At 49.5% G+C, this 19,517-nt stretch overlaps 1 protein-coding gene across 1 annotated transcript; it reads left to right on the top strand.

Annotated features, from left to right (window-relative positions):
• Positions 1–7,524: 7,524 nt before the first annotated feature.
• Positions 7,525–19,225, top strand: LOC147663527 (E3 SUMO-protein ligase KIAA1586-like; the record flags this gene model as incomplete). The annotated part of the gene is made up of 2 exons (XM_086950386.1): positions 7,525–8,316; positions 16,954–19,225. Coding segments are annotated over exons 1-2 (3,064 nt in total), but the record flags the coding sequence as incomplete, so codon positions are not given.
• Positions 19,226–19,517: the final 292 nt, after the last annotated feature.

Below are 19,517 nucleotides of genomic sequence, written 5' to 3'. Positions count from 1 at the left end.
TCACTTGCCTTTCCTCTCTGCCCCTGCGTTGTGTCCTGCCTCTCCTCTCTGCCCCTGCGTTGTCCTGCCTCTTCTCTCTGCCCCTGCGTTGTCCTGCTTCTCCTCTCCTCTCTGCCCCTGCGTTGTAGAAGACCTGGCACATGTTACTTGAGGAACACTGGTGTGGTGGTGTTAAAGACAGGGCACTGCTTTCAGAGTCTTTGCCTTCTAAGGGGGACTCCAATCACCTTCCAGCTCTTTCACAGGAGCGCAACATTTCCATGCTCTCCCCATCTGACCAAAGCTTCCATTCCAGACGACAGACCCCGGTGTCTCAGAGGATCACACAACACCACACAGACACACACCACACACACACCACACAGACACACACCACACACGCAACACAACACCACACACACACAAACATCATACACACACAACACCACACACACACTCATTACCACACACTCACCACCACACATTCACCAGGCACACACACACACCACCAGCCATCGGTGTACACTTTCAACAGGCAGACACCACACCAGCCGTCACTGCACGCTTTCACCAGGAACACACACCACCAGCTGTGTGTGAGTGAGAGTGACTGCAGAGTGAGAGTGTCTGCAGAGTGAGAGTGACGTGAGAGTGACAGCAGAGTGAGAGTGACAGCAGATTGAGAGTGACAGCAGATTGAGAGTGACAGCAGATTGAGAGTGACGGCAGAGTGAGAGTGACTGCAGAGTGAAAGTGACTGCAGAGTGAGAGTGACAGCAGAGTGAGAGTGACAGCAGAGTGAGAGTGACGGCAGAGTGAGAGTGACTGCAGAGTGAAAGTGACTGCAGAGGGAAAGTGACTGCAGAGTGAGAGTGACTCTGCAGAGTGAGTGTTCCAGAGAGAGCAGGGTATGCGCCTGCGCTTACACTGTACACTGACACACAGGAGCTAAAACAAAGAACAGGGGAACACGTGTCTTGGGAGCTTCATAAAAGCAGCCGGCCCTCTATGAGGGGAGCAGCAAGGAGGGGACGCCCCAACTTATCAAGTCCAACTACTCACAACCTACTGTACGATTACAACACAGGCCAAAGGGCAGAGCTAGGTCTTTTTGCATTACGTAGGGTGAGCAGTGTGTGAGTGTGTACGGTGAGCAGTGTGTGAGTGTGTATGGTGAGCAGTGTGTGAGTATGCAGGGTTAACATTGTGTGAACGTGCAGGGTGAACATTGTTGGAGTGTGTAGGGTGAGCAGTGTGTGAGTGTGTAGGGGCAGTGTGTGAGTGTGCAGGGTACAAAAACTGGAACTAAGTCCACCACACACACATAAGGCCACACACATAAGACCACATACACCACACACACAGACACCACCACACACACACTCGGACACCACATTCTCACCACCTCACACTCACCACCACACACACAACCACACACACACACCACCAGCTGTCAGTGAACGCTTCCACCAGGCACACACACCACAAGCCGTCAGTGCACAATTTCTACAGGCACACAGCACCAGCCATCATTGCACACATCAATTGTTAACGCATCCACAATTAACTATTGTAGCAATCGCAGTGTGGCGCACTTTACTTTTAAACATATTCATCTAAAGCGTAGCATGCCACCATTGCTACAATTCCAATCCAACCCACATAATTCCACTACACACCACATGCATACACTCCATAACACATGGCGAAAAGACATTGCCATTTACAATGCCATTAGCTCTAACTCAAATAAATCCGAGACCTATTGCATTTCCAATGCTTGTTAAATGTTAGCTGTATCTGGGTCCGTGTTGTAATTGTGTGTGCTGTGTGCAAAAGAAGTATTGACAAAACTAACAGTAGTGGCATAATTAAAAATGCCAGCCTGGTCACCCAGAAAGGGTCTTGGAAAACCTTAACAGATTACAGCCAGATTTATTGGCATTGGCTTTTTGCAATGCTGGTTTTTAAGGTGCACAAAAGGATCCATGATGCTGGCCAGACACAGTCACATTAGGCCTGGATACAGCTAAAGGCTTGCTTTAGCCAAGGTAACAACTCTATGCCACCATATGGCCTCTAGGGATTCGTAGCCATAAAAGGCGCCCAAAAAGCTGCCTTTAAAGCTACTAAGGGTTTGTTTCCTTATCAATTTCAGAATAAAATGGGGTCCACCTTTTGGACGCAATGGGGTTAAGAGTATTTTCAGCTGAGTAAAATAGCCGGTGTACCTCAAGTAGTAGTTACAGATTCTGAATATTCTTATATACTCCTACACTAAAAAACTCAACATGACCTCCAGTGACGAATAACTAAATGTTTGATTCGGCATAAGATGCTTGTCATCATGGATGCTGTGTTTTTGTAATGCTGTAAATAACAGGTGTTGCCTTTACACCCCCAGTGGCACGCTATCACCTCAGACTGAGGACCACCAGATATGTGGAGCCGGTGACCTCCAAGTAGCACACAGATGTCTGCAGAGAGTTTAACCCCTAAGTCGACCACCCTCCGCATTTCATCATCCCACATTAGGCGAAAACCAGTTAAATTCACCTGCAGCCAGATACACGCCCCTTTCTATGCAATAGGGGCAGCTGCCTGAGGCGCCACCAAACCAAACACTAGATTTCTCCTGCAACCAGAAAATCGTGCACCTGACATATCTGCCAACATTTGAGAAGAGGAAAGTTTTGTAGAAAATACGGGGGAGTTTATTTGTCCCACTGACTTCCATTGTAGTGAAGGCAATTTCAGGTGTGAATCAACAAAAAGTTTCTTATTTCCTGCTGTAAGAATCGGGAGTCTCCCGCCCGACTCGGGCGCGTTATCACTTATAAGACATTTGAGGGAAGAGAGTGATGTCCAAACGTCACTACACCTGTGGCTGCAAGAAGTCCCATCCTGGGACCTGTCATCACCTAGGAATCTGTACTATCGAAGGCACGGCGGCCTCTGGGCTGGGAGGGAGGGGGCCTGTCTGATGTGGACAGCCGCTCACTTTCCCCTTCGAAAACAGACTTCATCATAGCAACGAGACGTAGAAATAAAAATACTGCACAAGCTGCCCTTTTCTGGACAAACTCGATGTGTAAGCGGTGTTAGACCGACCGCATGTGAGGATCAGACGCTTGCCCGGAATCCAGTCAGGGCCATAAATGTAAAGAGCAATGCAGAAAAGAGTCCTCCAGCCCCCCCATAGTCATAGACATCCTGGCTTATTGATACTGCGGGTCACCTCTGCTGAGCTGCGGGTCACCTCTGCTGAGCTGCGGTCACCTCTGCTGAGCTGCGGTCACCTCTGCTGAGCTGCGGGTCACCTCTGCTGAGCTGCGGTCACCTCTGCTGAGCTGCGGGTCACCTCTGCTGAGCTGCGGGTCACCTCTGCTGAGCTGCGGGTCACCTCTGCTGAGCTGCGGGTCACCTCTGCTGAGCTGCGGTCACCTCTGCAGAGCTGCGGGTCACCTCTGCTGAGCTGCGGTCACCTCTGCTGAGCTGCGGGTCACCTCTACTGAGCTGCGGGTCACCTCTGCTGAGCTACGGGTCACCTCTGCTGAGCTGCGGTCACCTCTGCTGAGCTGCGGTCACCTCTGCTGAACTGCGGGTCACCTCTGCTGAGCTGCGGGTCACCTCTGCTGAGCTGCGGTCACCTCTGCTGAGCTACGGGTCACCTCTGCTGAGCTGAGGGTCACCTCTGCTGAGCTGCGGTCACCCCTGCTGAGCTGCGAGTCACCTCTGCTGAGCTGCGGGTCACCTCTGCTGAGCTGCGGTCACCTCTGCTGAGCTGCAGGTCACCTCTGCTGAGCTGTGGGTCACCTCTGCTGAGCTACGGGTCACCTCTGCTGAGCTGCGGGTCACCTCTGCTGAGCTGCGGGTCACCTCTGCTGAGCTGCGGGTTACCTCTGCTGAGCTGCGGTCACCTCTGCTGAGCTACGGGTCACGTCTGCTGAGCTACGGGTCACCTCTGCTGAGCTGAGGGTCACCTCTGCTGAGCTGCGGTCACCTCTGCTGAGCTGCAGGTCACCTCTGCTGAGCTGCGGGTCACCTCTGCTGAGCTGCGGTCACCTCTGCTGAGCTGCGGGTCACCTCTGCTGAGCTACGGGTCACCTCTGCTGAGCTGAGGGTCACCTCTGCTGAGCTGCGGTCACCCCTGCTGAGCTGCGAGTCACCTCTGCTGAGCTGCGGGTCACCTCTGCTGAGCTGCGGTCACCGCTGCTGAGCTGCAGGTCACCTCTGCTGAGCTGCGGGTCACCTCTGCTGAGCTGTGGGTCACCTCTGCTGAGCTGCGGGTCACCTCTGCTGAGCTGCGGTCACCTCTGCTGAGCTGCGGTCACCTCTGCTGAGCTGCGGGTCACCTCTGCTGAGCTGCGGGTCACCTCTGCTGAGCTGCGGGTCACCTCTGCTGAGCTGCGGTCACCTCTGCTGAGCTGCGGGTCACCTCTGCTGAGCTGCGGGTCACCTCTGCTGAGCTGCGGGTCACCTCTGCTGAGCTGCGGTCACCTCTGCTGAGCTGCGGGTCACCTCTGCTGAGCTGCGGGTCACCTCTGCTGAGCTGCGGGTCACCTCTGCTGAGCTGCGGTCACCTATGCTGAGCTGCGGGTCACCTCTGCTGAGCTGCGGTCACCTCTGCTGAGCTGCGGGTCACCTCTGCTGAGCTGCGGGTCACCTCTGCTGAGCTGCGGTCACCTCTGCTGAGCTGAGGGTCACCTCTGCTGAGCTGCGGTCACCTCTGCTGAGCTGCAGTTCACCTCTGCTGAGCTGCGGGTCACCTCTGCTGAGCTGCGGGTCACCTCTGCTGAGCTGCGGGTCACCTCTGCTGAGCTGCTGGTCACCTCTGCTGAGCTGCGGTCACCTCTGCTGAGCTGCAGTTCACCTCTGCTGAGCTGCGGGTCACCTCTGCTGAGCTGCGGGTCACCTCTGCTGAGCTGCGGGTCACCTCTGCTGAGCTACGGGTCACCTCTGCTGAGCTGCAGTTCACCTCTGCTGAGCTGCGGTCACCTCTGCTGAGCTGCGGGTCACCTCTGCTGAGCTACGGGTCACCTCTGCTGAGCTGAGGGTCACCTCTGCTGAGCTGCGGTCACCCCTGCTGAGCTGCGAGTCACCTCTGCTGAGCTGCGGGTCACCTCTGCTGAGCTGCGGTCACCGCTGCTGAGCTGCAGGTCACCTCTGCTGAGCTGCGGGTCACCTCTGCTGAGCTGTGGGTCACCTCTGCTGAGCTGCGGGTCACCTCTGCTGAGCTGCGGTCACCTCTGCTGAGCTGCGGTCACCTCTGCTGAGCTGCGGGTCACCTCTGCTGAGCTGCGGGTCACCTCTGCTGAGCTGCGGGTCACCTCTGCTGAGCTGCGGTCACCTCTGCTGAGCTGCGGGTCACCTCTGCTGAGCTGCGGGTCACCTCTGCTGAGCTGCGGGTCACCTCTGCTGAGCTGCGGTCACCTCTGCTGAGCTGCGGGTCACCTCTGCTGAGCTGCGGGTCACCTATGCTGAGCTGCGGGTCACCTCTGCTGAGCTGCGGTCACCTCTGCTGAGCTGCGGGTCACCTCTGCTGAGCTGCGGGTCACCTCTGCTGAGCTGCGGGTCACCTCTGCTGAGCTGCGGTCACCTATGCTGAGCTGCGGGTCACCTCTGCTGAGCTGCGGTCACCTCTGCTGAGCTGCGGGTCACCTCTGCTGAGCTGCGGGTCACCTCTGCTGAGCTGCGGTCACCTCTGCTGAGCTGAGGGTCACCTCTGCTGAGCTGCGGTCACCTCTGCTGAGCTGCAGTTCACCTCTGCTGAGCTGCGGGTCACCTCTGCTGAGCTGCGGGTCACCTCTGCTGAGCTGCGGGTCACCTCTGCTGAGCTGCGGGTCACCTCTGCTGAGCTGCGGGTCACCTCTGCTGAGCTGCGGTCACCTCTGCTGAGCTGCAGTTCACCTCTGCTGAGCTGCGGGTCACCTCTGCTGAGCTGCGGGTCACCTCTGCTGAGCTGCGGGTCACCTCTGCTGAGCTACGGGTCACCTCTGCTGAGCTGCAGTTCACCTCTGCTGAGCTGCGGGTCACCTCTGCTGAGCTGCGGGTCGCCTCTGCTGAGCTGCGGTCACCTCTGTTGAGCTGCAGTTCACCTCTGCTGAGCTTGGCCATTGTTCACTTCATGACGACAGCCCCTGCTTGCAAGGCTATGCTCTCAATTGCAGTCTTCATGTGACAACCATGTTACACAGTTATTATTTCCCAACAATGCTTTTATTTGACAATACCTCAAGATCTTGGAGGAAAGTAAAATGACTGTGCTTCTTGTCCTGATTTTTGGGCAAGCGGTGATTTAATTCCCACAGGAAGATGTCCTCACAAAGTTCGATTGTTTATTATAAAAACATAGATAAAGTTTAGTCCTCAAGGTTGACAACCAAACGTCAGTTTTGTGATATAAAAGTATAGTTTGTGGCAGGCGCTTTTTTCTGCGCAGTTTTCCACAGCACCCCCTGCAAGCTGTCCATGTCTCTCCCACCCTTTCACCCTGGTCCTCGCCACTTCATCCCACCCAAGCCCCGGGGCTCCTGCAGCCCTTCCACCCCCTCCTCACCTCACAGGATGCAGCAGCAGCCCCTCTCGTCTCTGGGAGAACTCCCAGGAGAAGAGGGCCCTGTGACCGACGACTGGGCTTCAATAACCCACCGTCCCTCCCAGCCGGATTCCCAAATATGAAATGCATGACTTAGCAGACCCCACACTTGGGGTCTGCTGGTGCAGCTCCGTCCCTGCCTCCATTCCCTACCCTAGGGAAGGGGGGGATGAACCAAGGGGCATCTTAAAGCATGGAGCGGCCAGGTGCGCTGCTGAAGAGGCCTCTTTCCACCTCCTCAGCAGCGGCGCTGCCTTTGCATGCTCTGCCATCCTGGCTTCCAAGCGCCCCGTGGTAGTAGTGGGCCTGTTCACGCATGCGCAAGGAAAGGGTGCACAACCAGATGGGGCAGCGCGAATATACAGGCAGAACCTGCACGAATCGGCACCCCTCTGACGCAGGGGGTGTACAAAACGGTGGTGATTTAGTTAGAACACCCATTCAAGGTAAAACTTGTGTTCCGGGTCAGGGGCTACAGAGTCAGCACAAGCAGCACCTGCTGATACCTTCCTGCTTCTTTCTGTGTTCAGCTGACTGCAGAGGCGGAAGGACCCCCCCCCCCCCCCAGTGTCTGTGCAGCTGTCTTCAGCCCCCCCTCAGACTCCAAACCTGCCCCTCCTCAGACCCAGATCTGCCCCTGTCCGTCCCCCAGACTCCAAACCTGCCCCAGATCTGCCCCCCAGACCCCTGATTTGCCCCTGCCCCCCAGATTTCCTCTGTCCCTCAAACCCCAGATCTGCCCCTGCCGCCCCCCCCCCCTCAGACCCCAGATCTGCCCCTGACCCCCTCCAGGAGGAGAGAGCCTGCTATATAAAAATCTGTGCATACTGTGCTTCTTTTTACTGCTCTCTGGGGAATCCTGCATGTTACTTTGCATTTCACTGCACACAAAGGTATTTAACGCTTAATCTTTAAATTTGTGCACACTGCATGACTTTCAATACTGTATGAGAAATCTATGTGAACTGGACTGCTTTTTACTACACTGTGAGACATCTTTGCACACTGGACTGCTTTTAATACACTATGAGGAATATGTCCACACTGTGCTGCTTTTATTACACTATGAGGAATATGTCCACACTGTGCTGCTTTTATTACACTATGAGGAATATGTCCACACTGTGCTGCTTTTAATACACTATGAGGAATATGTCCACACTGTGCTGCTTTTAATACACTATGAGGAATATGTCCACACTGGACTGCTTTTAATACACTATGAGGAATATGTCCACACTGTGCTGCTTTTAATACACTATGAGGAATATGTCCACACTGTGCTGCTTTTAATACACTATGAGGAGTATGTCCACACTGTGCTGCTTTTATTACACTTTGAGGAATATGTCCACACTGTGCTGCTTTTAATACACTATGAGGAATATATCCACACTGGACTGCTTTTAATACACTATGAGGAATATGTCCACGCTGGACTGCTTTTAATACACTATGAGGAATATGTCCACACTGGACTGCTTTTAATACACTATGAGGAATATGTCCATACTGTGCTGCTTTTAATACACTATGAGGAATATGTCCACACTGTGCTGCTTTTAATACACTTTGAGGAATATGTCCACACTGTGCTGCTTTTAATACACTATGAGGAATATGTCCATACTGTGCTGCTTTTAATACACTATGAGGAATATGTCCACGCTGGACTGCTTTTAATACACTATGAGGAATATGTCCACACTGGACTGCTTTTATTACACTATGAGGAATATGTGCATGCAGTGTTACAAAGAGCTTTTTTGATATGTGCCTGTTTAGCTGTCTTGTATTTCCATGTCCTTAGTTCTGTGTGCGTCCTCAGCTTTAAAAAAAAATTCTTTTCAGTGGTGTGTAGTGTGTTGGTTATGTAATTTTCAAGCACGTTGAGTTAGACGTTAATGTGACAGTGCTCCTTCAATTTATAGTATTTTAGTAACGTTTATTTTTTCAAATGTCTGCATGCAGTGTTATTATCATCGTTTTTCATCTGTGTCTTGGTATGTGAGCCGTATTTGCAGGTCTTTGGTTGTGTGTGCGTCCTCAGGTTTAAGTATTGTCCGGCATGATTGTGTGCTTGCGAGGGCTGCTTTGAGTCCCAGCGCACGGGTTGTGTTTCACATATGTGGCTTGTTAGCTGGGCCGTATTTGCATCTCTTTGGTTGTGTGTGCGTCCTCATGTTTAAGTGTTGTCCTGCGTAAATCTGTGCTTCAAAGTAAATATTGAAGTCTGTTACCTAGTCTTGTTGTGAGGCTGCCTTTACTTTCCGCTGTAGCCGTTGGAGCATGAATGTGGCGGTGAGTGAATGTTGCGCATGCGCGCCCCTTTATTCTTTTTGTTAATGCAGCCACTTATCCCAAATGTAACATAAGTAAATGATTGAATGTGAATTCCGTTATTCAAGAATAGGCGTTTGGATGTGAAGGATCATTTAATGCGGCGCCGCTTCTTTGTACACGTACATCTGAGAAGTGATCCGAACCGCGTCGGCGAATGCCACGCCCCTTTATTTCGCCATAAAGTACTGCATCCCCCTGCGAGTAAGCTGACGCTCACAAATTTATCGTCACACAAAGTTATCGGCGCACTATCATGATAAGGGCAAGGTGAAGCGTGAATGTGCGCGCACATTGCTTGCGTCATGCGTTCGCAACATATATTATTAACGCCGCATGAATGGCGATGTGCGTGAATGCGGCGCACCTTGTGGTTTGTATACGGACGTCTATACGGACGTGTGAGAAGTGATTACAACTCGCGAATGGAAAGGCACGCTACTGAATGACGCAGTCATTTTTTGTTATTAAATTTGTGGCACGGCCCTCTGAAGGTGTACTTTGCCACGCCCACGCCCCTCTGAGAACGGTTACACCCACAAAGTAATAATGTGTGTAGTTTGACGCCCACCACCACGCCCTATACGCCCATGCCAACGCACCCTATCAGTGGCAGGTGTGGGTTAACCATAAAGGTTACCACAATCCATACTGAAGTTCACCTCCAGACTTGCAGGCAGGCCTACGAAGTAGCACACCCTATAGCAACAGTAACTTTGGCACTGAGGTCAAAGGACCCTTGACGCCAGTACACCTCACTCATTGGTGCCTCCTTGGGCCTTGTTTCAGCAGTAGTAGTGCAACACGTCAAAAATGGACATTGCAGGATTTGCTCCAACACCAAACTAAGTTCTCAAACTTCACGGTCCATCTGCTGGGTACATCAAACGCTCTCTTTTCTACTTAGGCATATCTGTCTACTTGGGTAGCATAGCTTAAAAACATTGCCAAAGTCAATAGCTCTGGCTAATCACTTCTAAGGTCCCAAAGGTTTATTTTCAAGGTTTTATATAGCGCTAGCTCCACCCGAGGGTATCTGTGCGCTTTACATTTGCAAGATTATAAACAAGAAAGCAACAATTGTTATGAGTGAAACCAGCGTTAGAAGTGGGCGGGGACGGAAGGGCACGACGTGCCCCTACTTCTTAAAATTGTGTTAGTCCGTTCCCCTACTTCTTACATTTGATAGAGCGTACCGGGGACTGTAAAGTTGCCATACTTTAAAAGTACACTTTTTTTTTCGCCGCACGAGGGGTGCACCGTGAATATTCAGGAGGCCTCTGCAGGGCCCCCAACCTCCTCCCCTTCCCTGCTGTTTCTAATGGGCCTGCAAAGCGAGAGTGAAAGGGCCATCAGTGTAGCATGGTGCGAAAACGGCTACTCTGATGGCCCTGTGGCTACTGTGAGCCCGTGATTCACACCTCGCACCTCACAACGCTGCCAGCCCCCACTGTGACCAATGATTCTTTTGGTGTCAATCAGACTGAGGGACGCCACCTGGGGGACTTCTTGACTTGCTATATATCTGCTCGCTAGCCAGCCACTGAAAAGCTGACCCAGCCCCACCAGCCTCTCCTGTAAATTACTCTCCGACCCGTGCCTGCCCAGAGGTCCCTGACCCCTCCTTTACAGCTCTACCCTTTCGCTGAACCGGGCCTGCACGAGGAGCCTGGACTGCCTCTGAAGCCGAACTCCCCAAACATCAAGTAAGTAAGTGGGGGGAATAAAACACTTGGTGCATAATTCTCCTTATCCCTTTTCTTTGCTGCTTCTGTCTTCTTTCTCTCTGCCTTTCCTCGTATTTTATCTCCAAACCATTCTCTTTTCATCACCTCATCACCTGCTTCTTACTCGCTTGTATTTTTCTGCCATCCTGTGAAAGTGTGATGTATACGGGTCACATCTCAAACCGTTTGCACTGAGGTTAGAGAATCTACTGATTAGGCCCACTTAGTAGTGACGTTTGGTGCTGGTACCTCTATAAGCTCTGACCCAGATTCATTATAAGTACCCAGGTGTGCTCGTACTTATGGAGGCTCTATGGTGGGGTGTGCAGCATTCTGAAGCAAGGATGCGCAGAAGTGTTGGGTGGTATGCAGGAGTTGCTGGGGATCAATGTGGCTTGCTCTGCTTACCGCCATGCTGACTGGCTGTGGGGTGCTTGAACTGTCGCTATGGTCTGCCCTACTTTCTTCAATGTGCATGACTCAGCTTGGGCACTGGTCCTGTGATGGACTGGCCTCCTGGCTGGTAGGGACAGTGCTCTGGTAGCCTGCAATAATGGACGTATTTCAGGAGCAGGCAGGCTGTAAACACAATTGGCCTTCCTCTAAGGCAGTGTCCCTAACTTATTTGCGGCATTCTTACTTTAAAAAAAAACAATCTACATGCATGAACATTGTGTTATTCTCAATTATTTGGGGGGCTTGGCATCTAACGTAAAGCTGGCCTTATATTACTGTGTAGAAAACCCGCCCGCACTTCCCAGAACACAGAGATAAGAAGCCCCAGGCAGATGACAAAAAGATTTCACTTAGAACAGAGGAAGACAGTCTGTAAAAGTATGAAAACCGAAATAAACATACATTTTCCTGTGCAGAAAACGTTTTTCACTAAACTCTTAAACACACTGAATGAAGTAACAATGCAGTCATTTGACAGGTGTAATGATAACATAAGATCCCCTCTACTAATTCTAATTCCAATATTGTCGTTTATTAAGCAATTTAATACCCACAACATATCGGTTTGCCCTCATGCATGAATGAATGATGGATGCAGGATGAATGCAGGATGGATGGGTGGGTGGATGCATGAATGAATGATGGATGCAGGATGGATGGGTGGATGGATGGATGGGTGGATGCATGAATGAATGATGGATGCAGGGTGGATGGATGGATGGGTGCATGAATGAATGATGGATGCAGGATGGATGGGTGGATGGATGGATGGATGGGTGGATGGATGGATGGGTGGATGCATGAATGAATGATGGATGATGGATGGATGGGTGGATGGATGGATGGGTGGATTGGTGGGTGGATGGATGGGTGGATGCATGAATGAATGATGGATGCAGGATGGATGCAGAATTGGAGGATGTATGGGTGGATGGATGGATGGGTGGATGCATGAATGGATGCAGGTTGGATGGGTGGATGCATGAATGAATGATGGATGCAGGATGCATGCAGGATGGGTGGGTGGATGGATGGGTGGATGATGGATGCAGGATGGATGCAGGATGGATGGGTGGATGGATGGGTGGATGCATGAATGAATGATGGATGCGCAGGATGGATGGGTGGGTGGATGGATGGGTGGATGCATGAATGAATGATGGATGCAGGATGGATGCAGGATGGATGGGTGGATGGATGGGTGGATGCATGAATGAATGATGGATGGATGGATGGATGGGTGGATGCATGAATGGATGGTGGATGGATGGGTGGATGGATGGATGGGTGGATGCATGAATGAATGATGGATGCAGGATGGATGCAGGATGGATGCAGGGTGGATGGATGGATGGATGGATGGGTGCATGAATGAATGATGGATGCAGGATGGATGGGTGGATGGATGGATGGGCGGATGGGTGGATGCATGAATGAATGATGGATGCAGGATGGATGGGTGGATGATGGATGGATGGATGGGTGGATGTATGGATGGTGGATGCATGAATGAATGATGGATGCAGGATGGGTGCAGAATTGGTGGATGTATGGGTGGATGGTGGATGCATGAATGAATGATGGATGCAGGATGGATGCAGAATTGGTGGATGTATGGGTGGATGGGTGGATGCATGAATGAATGATGGATGCAGGATGGATGCAGGATGGATGGGTGGATGGATGGGTGGATGCATGAATGAATGATGGATGCAGGATGGATGGGTGGATGGATGGGTGGATGCATGAATGAATGATGGATGCAGGATGGATGGATGGGTGGATGCATGCATGGATGGTGGATGGATGGATGGGTGGATGGATGGATGGATGGGTGGATGCATGAATGAATGATGTATGGATGCAGGATGGGTGGGTGGGTGGATGGATGGGTAGATGCATGAATGATGTATGGATGGATGCAAGGTGGTTCGGGCTCGCTCGCTGCGGTGCAATATGCAAATTAGTTTACGCCTCACCACTTTCAAATGTCACCAGCCGCCCCTGAAAGCTGCAAAAAAGTTTTCACCACATGAAGCCACCTCTTAAATTACATCCAGTTTACAAACATGAGACATGGCAAACACAGTTGTGTAACAAATACTAGCAGGGAATGACTTTTCAAATGTGAGCACTGCAAAATGTTCTCCTCTTCTAAAAGGTGCCACGGGTGGGGGAGCACAAAGGTTACAGTCATTCCTGGACTGTCCGGAGAAGGGTGAGACGTGGTCCAGGGCAAGTGTGGTAGGGCGTGTGCTGGGTGTAAGCTGTAGGTTCCGCCTGCCGCTGGAATGGGTGTAAACATTAATGGGTTTTGAGTTGCCAGGTCCTGGACTGATGTGTGGATGGCGATCATTCCTCAGCTTTGCTATTAGGGTGGCTCTCATTCTCCAGGCTATCCATCTCAAGGTCGGCTTTTATTTACTCCTTGAACCGGCTCACACTGTCATAACCATTGGCATTGGTAAAACCTCAGGCACGGGCCGACCCTGCTCTCATTGTTTGCTGCATAATTATCCTTTTCTGTGTTCCCAATTGATAGCATATGTCAAAGCAAAGCCCATGCGCTGATAAGTAGTGTGCCGGTGACAAGAAGCATTCACATCACTCTCTGTTATTATCCCTATCTACAGGCTCCTGTAGCACTATACGGTCTTTTGTAGAGCACACGTTAGCCGGATTTGTAGAGCGCACATCACTTCCATCCCGTATGAGACCTAGAGAGCTCACTCCAACTCTCCTGATGCATGCACATTCATATTTCTCATTCTTATTTTACTTCAATACAGGGATCTTGACTCCATAATAGTGCCGCTAACAGCCATAACCAAAAACATCACTTAGTCTGAATGATATGCCAGGAGGTGAGGGTGGTGAGGGAGGGCTGGATCTGGGTATACTAGAAGCAGGGTAATGAGAAATACCAGGAAGTGAGGGGGAGCTAGGGGAGACCAGGATGTGGGTATGCTAGAAGCAGGGTAATGGGTGTTGCCAGGAAGTGAGGGGGACCGAGGGGAGGCCAGGATGTGGGTATGCTAGAAACAGGGTAATGAGTGTTGCCAGGAAGTGAGGGGGAGCGAGGGGAGGCCAGGATGTGGGTATGCTAGAAACAGGGTAATGAGTATTGCCAGGAAGTGAGGGGGAGCGAGGGGAGGCCAGGATGTGGGTATGCTAGAAGCAGGGTAATGAGTGTTGCCAGGAAGTGAGGGGGAGCGAGGGGAGGCCAGGATGTGGGTATGCTAGAAGCAGGGTAATGAGTGTTGCCAGGAAGTGAGGGGGAGCGAGGGGAGGCCAGGATGTGGGTATGCTAGAAACAGGGTAATGAGTATTGCCAGGAAGTGAGGGGGAGCGAGGGGAGGCCAGGATGTGGGTATGCTAGAAGCAGGGTAATGAGTGTTGCCAGGAAGTGAGGGGTAGCGAGGGGAGGCCAGGATGTGGGTATGCTAGAAGCAGGGTAATGGGTGTTGCCAGGAAGTGAGGGGGAGCGAGGGGAGGCCAGGATGTGGGTATGCTAGAAGCAGGGTAATGAGTGTTGCCAGGAAGTGAGGGGGAGCGAGGGGAGGCCAGGATGTGGGTATGCTAGAAGCAGGGTAATGAGTGTTGCCAGGAAGTGAGGGGGAGCGAGGGGAGGCCAGGATGTGGGTATGCTAGAAGCAGGGTAATGAGTGTTGCCAGGAAGTGAGGGGGAGCGAGGGGAGGCCAGGATGTGGGTATGCTAGAAGCAGGGTAATGGGTGTTGCCAGGAAGTGAGGGGGAGCGAGGGGAGGCCAGGATGTGGGTATGCTAGAAGCAGGGTAATGAGTGTTGCCAGGAAGTGAGGGGGAGCGAGGGGAGGCCAGGATGTGGGTATGCTAGAAGCAGGGTAATGAGTGTTGCCAGGAAGTGAGGGGGAGCGAGGGGAGGCCAGGATGTGGGTATGCTAGAAGCAGGGTAATGGGTGTTGCCAGGAAGTGAGGGGGAGCGAGGGGAGGCCAGGATGTGGGTATGCTAGAAGCAGGGCAATGAGCGTTGCCAGGAAGTGAGGGTGGCGAGGGCGGGCTGGGTCCGGGTATGCTAGAAGCAGGGTAATGATATGCTAGGAATTGAGGGGGAGCGAGGGGAGTGCTGGGTGTAGTTATGCTTGCAATGTGGTACATGCGCAATGCAAAGCTCAAAGTCATGTTTTAAAAGCCACGGATAAATAACGTGCATTCCTGCCCTTTCCCTGCGATACAGGGCAGTGCAGCAAAGTAACATGCTGTGCTGCCCTGCGCCACCATTCCCATGAATATGTCCCAAACTTCATGGTATCTCTTCTTCATACACAATCCCTTTAAACATGTGCTGCCTGCATTGGAACCACTGCAATTATGCAGCAAAGGAGGACAACATAATGTTGGAGGTATGCCTAAATTATGAAGCAAAACAAGACTGCAGGGTTATATAGTACATTTTCTGATACTTTATTAATTTGACATTTTTACACATACTAACAGTCTCTGGAAAGTTTTCACCTCAGTTTTCATCCCAGTGTAACATGCCAATGCAGCGGTCAGAAAGGTGACCAGTCAACCGTTGCATACGGCCATCCACTCCACAGCAACACAATTCACGTTGTTTAGTAACTTTTGATCCGTTTGAGCTACAAACAATTTTTTTGATAAAACCATAAGATTATGCGGCAGATGTATCATGTGGAAAAATATGGCAGAGCTATAATTATGTGGAAAACATCTACAAACTAGGATATTTTACCATTCATGTTTGAACATCTAATGCTGGCCTTGTGCATAGGACTACAACTCTGCTTTGCTTGAGTGTCACAGAATGACCTAGTCAACAGTGCTCCCAGCACAGAAAACACTGACAATGAGGTGAAAGTGTTAATTAAATGTAACTAGTGGGCACACACTGCTTCGGCTAACTAAAATGCTTTATGCCAGAACTTATCAACTTATTATGTTCCATGTCTGGTTTCCCAGCTGCTATAAGATGTGTACTGCAGTATGACATCTAGGGGGTTTATTTGGCCATTCAAGTAGTCCCTGCTTTATTAGAGGGTGCAGAGCTCAATAGTTAGAATAGTGGTCCTTAAACCAGGATTTACTGGTGTCTTGCAGTTTTTTTTGTGCCTGAACTTAGTTATGGAACAATTTAAAATTGAGCAGTTCCCATTCTGTAGATACCAGTGCAAAATTATCAGTATTTTCTAGCAAAAGCATGTTAACTTTTATTTACCATTCCCTTCTTTATTTGAAAGATTTCTCAGATCGTGCGGTTACAGACACCAGAAACCGGAGCAGGGTGTTTCTGTTCTCAAACCAGAAAAACGGGTCATCATCAAACCACGGCACTGCAAGGACAGAGAGGGATCAGGTTTACTGCTAGATCGAAGGCAAACCACTGTCACTGCATAGGCCGTAAAGCACAGTTGTCACAGAATCTCGGAAGTAGGGGTGCTTCCTAAATCTCTTCCGCCTTCCACATAAATTGCTGCTTACCCAGAAGCTTCGCAGTATTCGACTATCTTCAATTCAACATCAAGTTTTAAAGAGGTAAAGACCCTCAGCCAGGTTCTGAGACAATCCAATGTACTCCCTCACATTTATTGGGACCTGCTCATTGATACAAAGTAGCATTTAATTCCCCCATTATTCCATTGCATAAATGCATGTAAAAATATTGGTTTTCATTGTCAAACGGCTAATATTCAATATAGTTCTTACCGTGCAATTAAGAAATGAAAAGGACTCTTTCTTAAATTGTCTTATGGGAAATCCCAATTCGTACCGACAGCCAGCATTTAAAATAAATCATGAGTTTTGGTACAGTGCTTCTTTTAAAATGTATGCATTTACACAATTATTTATGCAGATGCTTCAGTGGCTGCAGAAGAAAAATGCTCCAGCCACATCTCGCGAAACACAGAAGTCCCCAGGCTCCAGATCGGAAGGACCAATGGCAAATGCAAATCAGGGTTTTGAAAGGCAAACAAGTGAAAGTGTCAGGATGCCCGAGAAGAGGAGAAGAGTCGATTCTGAAGACGAAGTCTTGATAGATGGCTGTGGCACTAACGACAGTCACATACTCCTCCAAGGAAATATGGTGGAGAGTATGGATCAAATTGATCACCCAGCCTGCTGGTCTACTGAACAACTTGAAATGAAACGTACAGAGTATCCATGGCTCATATTTTCCAAAGGCAAGCTTGGATGTAAAGTGTGCAAGAAGGTAAATCTTAAAACAGAAACAAGTCAAGGTGTGCATTTTCCCATGGAATGGGTAGATTGCTTGGTCATTCCATATGGCCCTTCTAAAGACAAGCAGCAAATTTCTCTGCGGAAAAAAATATTTCGTCATAAGAATAGCTCCTGTCATCTTAAGGCATTAGCTGTTTTAGAGCAGAGGGCCCGTGAAAGTATTCCACAGTACAATTTGAAAATTCAAATGAAAGTACAGGAAGAGACATGCCGTGTATTCAGAACTGCATACAAAATAGGCAAACATGAGCGCCCTTTTTCTGATATGCCGTTGGATATTGATGTTCAAAAGATGAATGGTGCAGACTTGGGCAGAGTCTTGCATTCAGATCACAGCTGTGCTGACATAATAGACCATATTGCTGCTATAATGAGGTCAAGGCTGATTGATTGTATCTTGCAGAATGAATCAAAAATAAGCCTCATGATAGATGAATCTACCACAGTTAGTAAATTGACCACACTAATTATCTGTGTAAGAGCGTGTATTGATAAACATGAGGAGCCACTGACCTTTTTCTTAGACCTTGTTGAGCTGCCAAGCACAGCAGCAGATATAATCTTAGATACCTTACTTGCATGCTTACAGAGACATGGTTTTACTGATGAGTATTTAAAAATGCATTTGGTTCAGCTTGTAACAAATGGGGCTTCCAACATGATAGGTAGGAAATCCGGTGTGGCAACTTTTCTGAAACTGAAATATCCACAGTTGAGTGTATGGCACTGTGCTAACCACAAGCTGGAGCTTGCCGTGGGTGATGTTTGTAAAGAAGTCACAGGCATTAATCAGCTCAAGGTTTTTTTTGATAAACTTTATACCACCTACCATGCCTCTCCGAAAAATCAGAGAGAGCTTGGGGAATGTGCTCTGGAGGTAGAAGTAAGACTTCTGGCAATTGGAAAGATGCTAGATGTACGTTGGGTGTCCTCAAGTGAAAGATCTGTGAGAGCTGTTTGGAATAACTACAGAGCACTTAGTAAACATTTCATGGAATCTTCCAAAGACTCAACGAGGAGTGACATTGAGCAGCGGAAATATGCAAGTTTAAACCGTTTTTTAACCTCCCTGGTGTTTGTTGAAAATATGGGCATATTATATGATGCTCTCACAGAATTGGGTGACCTATCCAGAAGGCTGCAGCGGCGTGATATGACCATATATGAGGCCGATCGCTCAATACAGATGCATATTTTAGTGTTTGAATCAATGGCTGATGCACCTGGGCCCTTTGCTACAACTGCATTAAATGCTGCTGAACGGATGCAGTTTGATGGTGTAGGACTGCAACAGAACAAAGGCTGTGTTAGCATCAATAGGGCACAGTTCTTTCGGAGCTTAGCAAATAACCTGCGAGAAAGGATGACAATGTCTAATGCATCAAATGTTTCGAGATGCACAACCACAAACAATGACCAAATCGAATACAAAGAGTTAGTACACAGAATGAAACTCCTACAACCAGTTTATTGGCCAGATCCAGTAGACATCTTATACGGTGAGGGAGAATTACAAAACCTTTGTAGCAAGTTGCATGTATTTGATACTAGGCAGTACATCCTTGGTTTCAGAGAGTACAAACAAAATAAAAATTGCATCCCTGAAAGCCTGAAACCATTAGTGCACATTATAAACACCTTTTGTACCTCAACTGCTGAATGTGAACGGGGCTTTAGTGTAATGAACGATGTGCTCACACCACTGCAGAACAGAATATCAATAAATCGTCTGTCTTCTATAATGTTCATAAACATCGTGGGGCCTCCTGTCATAGAATTTAAACCTGAATTTTATGTTCAGAAATGGTTAGAAAAAGGGAGGAGAAGTGCCTACGAAAGAAACTGCATGGCTCGGAGACAAATGGCTTATGATTCCACTTACAAGCGTATTTGGAATATTCTGTGATTGAAAACATGTCCCACATTGTAAATGAATTAAATATAAACAACTTATATATTAAACCTCAAATAAACATGTGTATCGATTGTTTGAATTAAATAACGTTATAAGCTGTAACTGGTCAGTGAAATGTCAAATGCACAAAAAATTGGTATGTTTTGCTATTTTTAGCCACACCTCCAACTCCGCCCACTAATCCAATCCTCTGCTTATTCCCGCCCCCTGAGTCTCCGCCCACAGTTCCCCTACTTTTTTGTCCCCACTTCGACCACTGAGTG

This window comes from Lissotriton vulgaris, unplaced genomic scaffold (genome assembly GCF_964263255.1).
Source record: "Lissotriton vulgaris unplaced genomic scaffold, aLisVul1.2 SCAFFOLD_6069, whole genome shotgun sequence".
Taxonomy (NCBI): Eukaryota; Metazoa; Chordata; class Amphibia; order Caudata; family Salamandridae; genus Lissotriton; species Lissotriton vulgaris.
The sequence above is the reverse complement of the archived record's forward strand: the minus strand, read 5'-3'. Positions and strand labels throughout refer to the sequence as shown.